This window comes from Primulina tabacum, chromosome 1, assembly GCF_025594145.1.
Source record: "Primulina tabacum isolate GXHZ01 chromosome 1, ASM2559414v2, whole genome shotgun sequence".
NCBI classification, from domain to species: domain Eukaryota; kingdom Viridiplantae; phylum Streptophyta; class Magnoliopsida; order Lamiales; family Gesneriaceae; genus Primulina; species Primulina tabacum.
The window spans coordinates 10929831-10937530 of record NC_134550.1 but is presented as its reverse complement, the minus strand read 5'-3'; the positions used below and the strand labels follow the sequence as shown (position 1 = coordinate 10937530).

The 7700-nt window shown below is 37.9% G+C and overlaps 2 protein-coding genes across 2 annotated transcripts; both read left to right on the top strand.

Annotated features, from left to right (window-relative positions):
* The first annotated feature begins 1068 nt into the window (after positions 1-1068).
* On the top strand, positions 1069-2859 carry LOC142504771 (bZIP transcription factor 29-like). The gene is made up of 4 exons (XM_075617576.1): positions 1069-1982; positions 2082-2214; positions 2326-2410; positions 2560-2859. Exons 1-4 carry the CDS (start codon positions 1069-1071, stop codon positions 2766-2768), a joined length of 1341 nt encoding a protein of 446 aa, XP_075473691.1. The 3' UTR covers positions 2769-2859.
* A 783-nt stretch (positions 2860-3642) lies between these two features.
* Positions 3643-7358, top strand: LOC142541135 (tRNA-dihydrouridine(47) synthase [NAD(P)(+)]-like). The gene is made up of 10 exons (XM_075647739.1): positions 3643-3967; positions 4190-4306; positions 4419-4664; positions 4826-5072; positions 5154-5410; positions 5604-5876; positions 6164-6445; positions 6552-6672; positions 6773-6942; positions 7034-7358. Exons 1-10 carry the CDS (start codon positions 3707-3709, stop codon positions 7130-7132), a joined length of 2073 nt encoding a protein of 690 aa, XP_075503854.1. The 5' UTR covers positions 3643-3706; the 3' UTR covers positions 7133-7358.
* Positions 7359-7700: the final 342 nt, after the last annotated feature.

Here is a 7700-nt window from a genome sequence, read left to right as displayed (position 1 = left end):
AAAGTTCTTAATTTTGATTGAACATCTAGATTTTTTTATACAAAAATTATTGAACGATAATATTAACTAAAGTCAAGGGGTGACTAACTATTTTTTGGTGTCATGGTTCATGCTGTTTTAGGCATACAAAATCATCAATATTTATAATTATATAAAATGTTTATTACCGAAACAAAACTATCTCATATTTAACTTCAAGATTTTTTTCCCATTTTATCTACATTTAATTATTATTCTCAATGCAAATAAATATTATAGAATATCATATGTAATCTCTAAAATTTGTTTGTATAAAAATCTCTCATCACGAAATATTAATATACATGTACATGACAACTATACAAGGCGCTATCATTTTAACACATATGCATATATCACTGGGCAAAGGATACCAGTATAAATTATTATTTTTTGTTCGCGTCCACCGTTACATGAAATTTACGAATAAGATTATTTTTCACATCCAAGCTCGGTTAACAAATTCGATCTAACATATGATTATCTTTATCGATTATTCAGCTTATCGACGTTACGCCGAATTTATGAGTACAAATATGTTTAAATGCAAGCTCTTGAATGGAGTTAACTATGGCTTAACAATAGTTTTCTGAGCAGTCTCGGCTATATGGTAAGTATAATATTTGTGGATAAAGAAATAAATTTAGTAGTACACCTAACGATGAATTGACAATGAACTGTAATTTTCATTTTAGTAGCAAAATAAATTATGTTGCTACCTAAAATTCGCACAATATTTGTATTGTTGTAATCATTTCTAAACATTATTTTATGTAGAGTACCTGCTATATTATGCACGCACAGTTTCTTCGTCATCCATGCAGAATCTTCCTATAAAAGAAGAACTTCTAGGCTAGGATTTTCATGCAAATTTGAGAAAATATAAGCTTGAATCATCCAAGAATAATATCAGATCGTCAATACATTAGCGGTGACGGTGGAGAAAGTTGTAAAAGGGCACCCGGCTTGCCGCCCCGTCTCCGGCCACAACTTCCCCCCATCTCATCACCTTACTCACGGATCCTGGCTAACCACCCAGGAAGCCAGCAAATGGGGTCGCAGAATTTGAGGACTAGTAATCTTGAAATGTCATCGCTTGCTCGGACTCCATCACAGTCTTTGCCTTTTGCTCTTGATTCCTTGTACCACGCGGGGGCGGCGAACGAGCAGCCGGGTGAGAGCTCGTACTCGTTGTTGCAGCCTTCACCTTTCGCCCCAAGTGGTAGTTGTTTTGGAATCGGGGCAGGTTTTCAGGCTCACAGAAGGTCCACTAGTGAAGTCGTCCCTTCTCAACCTTCTGGATTGATTCCATGGAAGAGCCCTGGAGCTTTGGACATGGTTCAGGCGGTTAACAGCGATCCAAACTGTGCAAGAAGAGGTGTTAACAACAACACAGAGATGATGGGAGGAGGAAGATCCGAAATGGTAAACGTTGATGAGGACATGTTCTCTACTTTTATGGATTTGGATTATATAGATGCATCGAACCCTTCTAGTGCTGCAGGGAAATCATGTGGAAATGAGGTTCAAGGAGCTTTTGACTGTCAAGATAAGGTGATTGGAGTCGACGGATGTGAGACCGAGGAGAATAGTAGGGCCGACGAAAGTTGGAGGAGTACTTGTAACAGACCTGCAGGTGTGTCGTCAATGCCTGAGATGGGTGAAGAGCTCAAAAGGGTTGCCGAGGGAGATGTTTCTCAGATGAATCTAAACCTACGAAGCGTCTCTGATGATAGTTTTATGCAAAATACTAATCTCGATGATGGTTTTCTTGAAATTCCTTCGTATCCAGGAACACTGCCAGGCCAATTACTCTCATCAATTATGAGTTCATCCGAATTGAATTCGAATGCTGTTGGCACGACGTTAGGTGGTGTTACGTTTACTGGTGCTGATGTGAACAAGATTATGGAGAACCATAAACTCTCCGAGATAGCATTAAGAGATCCCAGGCGGGCTAAAAGGTGATGCATCCTTCTAATCCATCATATACCCTTGAATTAACTAGTCACTAGTTTTAATTTTGTTATACGCCTAATCATACTCGCACATTCTTGGCGTAGAATCTTATCCAACCGTAGATCTGCTGCACGATCAAAAGAGCGAAAGTTGAGATACGTGGCGGAGTTAGAACACAGGAACATGACTTTACAGAAAGAAAGCACGATGCTGGCTTCCCAGCTTGCTCAGCTTGAGGTGAAAGCTAGCTATGATCATAATAAAGTTTCTTTGTAAAATGGTTTTACATGAGATTATCTCCCTTTTTTCATCCCATATATATAATACTTGTTTCGCATTCGAGTTCAGCGCAACTCTTCTGCATTGACCAACCAGAACAACGAACTGAAGCTTAGGTTGCAGGCATTGGAACAACAAGCTCATCTCCAAGAAGGTTTAATTTCATTTCTTGTTTATATATATAGTTTTCCCTCTTCCTGGTTATAATTAAAGTCTAGCCATATTATTTTATTTTTTGAGATTAATCATTTTCGTAAAGAGATTATGGATCTTGACTTACTATGAGTTGGTTTCATGTGACAGCACTGAAGGCAGCCTTGACAGATAAATTGCAACGCTTGAAGCTAGAAAATGAAGCATCTTCATCTAAGATTCATCACTTTGAGATACTTCAACAGCTCAAAAAACAAGAAACTGATGAAATGCAACCACCGAGGAATCAGACAGAGTCGCAGCAAGCGAACCTCCACGAAGAAGCTACTACATCTGCAGAGCATGAATCCAAGCAGTGATGTAGCTAGCTACTATGGCGTGCATGGCCGGAAATTCAATCAGAATCAGTTCTTTTGGACCTAAGTCGTGTTGCAGTTTAATGCTTTGTTCTCGTCTTTAAGTTTGATGTCGCAGTTGTTCTCGTTAATGTCGTGTTTATTTAATATTTGAGTTTGAATTTAATATATCTTCAAATTTATAATTCTTTAGGTCTTCAAATTTATTATGTTGCTGTCTTTTTTTTAGGAAAAAAAGAATTATAATTTTATGAACTTAATTTTTAATTAATACTGGACGTCTATTTTAAACTCACACACAATAAACACTTAAATTATGATATAACAAATAATATTTTTTTGGGGTTACGTGATTAAAAAATTATAAAAAAATTACTTAAAATGGTTATCCTCATCTGGGAATCTTTTTTATTTATTTTTATTATTTAAATTAAATAATATGAATAATTTATGACTAGAACCTATTGAAAGAATCAATCGTTATTCTTATATTACAAAATATAAAATAACACAATTTATATTTAATTAAAAAGCTTCAAATTACTTATTATTATTATTTATTTATTTATTTATTCATGTACAAATGGCGAAACATCTGTACTCTTGCTCCTCCATTTAAATTCTGGAGTTATTCTGTAATTTGCGATAAAATTTTAGATTATTTTGTCAATAAATGTTAAGAATTATATTTTCGAGTAAAAATTCCAAATATATTATATTATATATCGACCTTTTTTGGATATTTAATTAATATTAATATTTATATATCTGTAAAGCCCAGAAATGTGTCATTTTTGGCCCATATTTTCTGGCCCTATTCTTGGCCCAAGTTTAATGTCCATTAACACGACGACGTTTCAGCGTCTCTTCTTCTTGCTAGCTTGCTTGCTTCACTGACCTCCATCGCTGTCATCCATAGAATACCACCCCGAAACCCTACAATGGAAGCTGGAGCCAATTCGTTGAACGATGTCGTATGGACCCCTTCTGCTGCCGTATCTGCGCTGAGCACGGAGGAGATGGTGGCTAAAGCCATAGCTCCAGTAAAAAGAGAGTTTCTCTGTCCACCTTCTGTCAGACCTTCCGATACAACTAATGTTAACGATTCAGATGGAAAGAAAACTGATGTAAATGACACAACTTCAACTCCAGTTCTCAAGGAGAAAAAATCCAAGCGCCAGCTCAAACGCGAGCGCCGTGAGGTGACATAAAGTAGCTTTTTTATTTACCTTTCAGTTCCGTGATTATTGAAATGTATAATACCTTTAACCTATTTTTTATTTCGAAGTTTGATATTGATTGGGTTCAGTATTGAGCTTTTACATTAGAGAAAATGTGGGCGTTCTTCTATATATTCGGAGTTCATCATGTGTTTAGCTTGTAATTGTATGCAGTGGACTAAAACTTTGCTATGATCAACGTAGGAAAAAAAATCGGCATTGCATCTGTGTCCGGAGGTGGCAAAAAGTGGGAAGGTTAGTTCGTGTCGGTATAATGAGAGTTGCCGCTTCAGCCATGATTTGGAAGCATTTAAAGCTCAGGTACACGCCGAACCAGAAAGGAGATATTTGTTGCAAAGATTTTGATTGGGTGCTTCGTTTTCTAATTCACGGATTGTGCTATTTTTATGGGGTTCATTTTTACTAAATGCAGAAACCAGACGATTTGAAAGGAATGTGCCCTTTTCTGGTTAATGAAGGGCCATGTCCTTATGGGCTTGCTTGTAGATTTGCGGGCACACATAGAGATGATGATGCCTGTGTGGGTAATGGAACACTTAATTCACACAAGAAAGGCAACGAGATGAATTCATTGGACAAGGATTTTCAGAAGCTTCTGTGGAAAAACAAAGTGAAGTTCCCCAAGGCAGATGCTTCACTCAAGCTGCTTGGGCTTCTGGTAAGAGCTAGACTGCGTACATTATTGTACAGGATTTCATTATTAGTCTCTTTCATGGCAATAATGTTTTGCATTGTCATTATATTTTGATGTCTAGTGTTCGACCGTTTGTATTATTTCTAAGCTAATCCATCCATAAGTTCTGTCAATGTTTAATTTAGGGGAAGGGAAAACAAAAGAAAATGGATGATGATGAGAATGTTGGCAAAATTTTTGCGAACGGCCCTGGAGAAGTTGATGAAAATGGTTGTTGTAAAGCGTTTGCTGTTCCGGGTAATGAAGTGGATTGCTTTGTTGAAGTCTTTGAAGAAGATAAGAAACATGAAACAGATTTGGATGCTGAGCTCAGAGCCCCGAAGAAGACAAAATGTCTGGTGGATGAAACTTGTTCGGTACAACATAATAATGGTTTGTTACAATGCTTTCCATGGGTTCCACCAGTACTTTCTGTATATGGGGTGCTTTGATTTATTTGGTCTACTGTAACAGGCCGAATTCGAGAAGAGGGAGACAGAGACAAAAGATGTGAACATAATGAACCACAAACCATTGCGGAACATGCTATAGAAGGCACTGATAAAAGCCTAAAGTTGCATCCACGTGAAAAGAAACTCATTGATTTTAGACAAAAACTCTATCTTGCTCCCCTGACAACTGTAGGAAATCTACCGTATCGCAGACTTTGCAAGGTTCTGGGAGCTGATATTACGTGCGGTGAGATGGCTATGTGTACTAATCTTTTGCAGGTTGGGAAATAAAGTTTTTTTCCTACTTAGCTAATATTTCATGCGACAAGAATATCATATTAACATGCTGAAAGGTAGATATCAAGCACTAGATCATTATGCAGTTATTTTTGTGGGTATATGTTTGTGTGAACTTTCTAGTTTGTTTAGTAATCTAGAGGGAAGCACTTATTGTTTTCTGGTTTGACTCTAGGGTCAAGCTTCAGAATGGGCATTGCTGAGACGCCATTCATCTGAGGATTTCTTTGGCGTACAGATCTGTGGGGCCTATCCAGATACAGTTGCCAAAACTGTTGAACTCATTGAGAAGCATTGCACTGTAGATTTCATCGATATTAATATGGGATGCCCAATTGATATTGTTGTTAACAAGGGTGCTGGATCTTGCCTCCTCACCAAACCAACACGGATGAAAAGTGTTGTAGAAGCCTCTTCTAGAGCGGTTGACACACCCGTGACAATAAAGGTATGCTATAGAACTGATGTCTTCTGATTCGATCTTGGTGGCGTGAGGGTGAGGATAGTGCGTTGAATCACCTAAACATGTGTCCTGATCAGGCTCCTTAAAGGAGACAGTCAAATAAACTGAACACTTAAAATAGAACTGTTAAAAACTTGGAATGCAGTTGTAATGATCGATCTACTCAGTTTTATGACATTCTGTCCTTAACATGGTAATCCATGACCATTTTTGCGTTGTAAATTATGGAAGAAATTTCTCTTTTTCGGTATGCGTTTGTTATGCACCTTCAGGTAAGGACAGGTTATTTTGAGGGCAAAAACCGAATTGACTCTTTGATACATGATATTGGAAATTGGGGAGCCACTGCAATAACAATACATGGTCGCACAAGGCAGCAACGCTACAGCAAACTTGCAGACTGGCAATACATCTACCAATGTGCACGAGCTGCCTCTCGGGGCCTGCAAGTTCTTGGAAATGGTGACGTGTTATCTTATCTTGACTGGAGCAATCACCATACCGATTGCCCTGAGCTCTCATCATGCATGATTGCTCGAGGGGCGTTGATTAAGGTTGGACAGAGATTTACCATCTATTCTCCTCAACACAGTAATTTTCAGCATCCTACTTGAAGCGTTACTTGTCTTATATCTAACTACCACCATTCGGAATTTGTAGCCTTGGATATTTACTGAAATCAAGGAACAGAGGAATTGGGACGTTAGTTCTGGGGAAAGGTTGGACATTTTGAAAGATTATGTACGCTTTGGCCTTGAGCATTGGGGTTCGGACTCTAAAGGTATTTTCTGCATTTTTGATAATTTTGAAGTGGAAACATGCATCCATCCTGCTGTTGTAATGTTGCTGAAAATTAAGCAGTATGTTTGCATTTGATGCAGGAGTTGAGACGACGAGGCACTTCTTACTGGAATGGCTCAGTTACACATGCAGATATGTACCAGTTGGTCTGTTAGATGTTATCCCACAGAAGATCAATTGGCGGCCACCCTCATATTTTGGGCGCGATGATCTTGAGACGTTAATGGCATCTGATTCTGCTGCTGATTGGGTACATCATTTGGTCCCCACCATTCAGTTTCTTTTCCGTTTATAATGTCGTATATTCTTAATATAACTTGTCTCTGTCATTATATTTGCAGATTAGGATCTCTGAGATGTTGCTTGGCAAGGTGCCTAACGGGTTCACATTTGCACCCAAGCACAAGTCCAATGCATATGACAAGGCAGAAAATGGGTAAATAGCCACAATTTTATAGATACATGTTACTCTTAAGTCATCACGCCCCACATGATAATTCTTGCCTGGGATTAAATAACGCAGCCGCTACTTGGTAGTAAATATTTTATGGCTACCAAAATGGGGAGTCCTTGATTTTGTCAGACCATGATTGCCAAAAACAAATCCATTTTGATCGTAACGTTGTAGATCTTGATTCTAATGATAGATCTGACCAGGCCAAACAATTTCTTGGGAGTTTTTTTTTTTTTGTTTCAAGGCTGACTAAAAATTGGCATATTACCGAGTTAATTGTTAGGAAGTGCTCATCATATTCGTTGATCCGCCATTGAAGAATTGACAGAGCTTTGTATGCAGAGAATTGCGAGCAAAAAATATGTTGAATTGAAGGAATTACAATTACAAGGTTCAGCTATTTACATGTGCAACTAATTATCAAACTAATCAAGTAACCGTCTGAACAATATCTCCAGCTGTCATGCATATTTGGCAGTTGTTTATGTCGTATTAACAATTGAAAAGTGTAAAATTTGACATGAATCATCTCTTCCAAAATATAAGGCTTGACG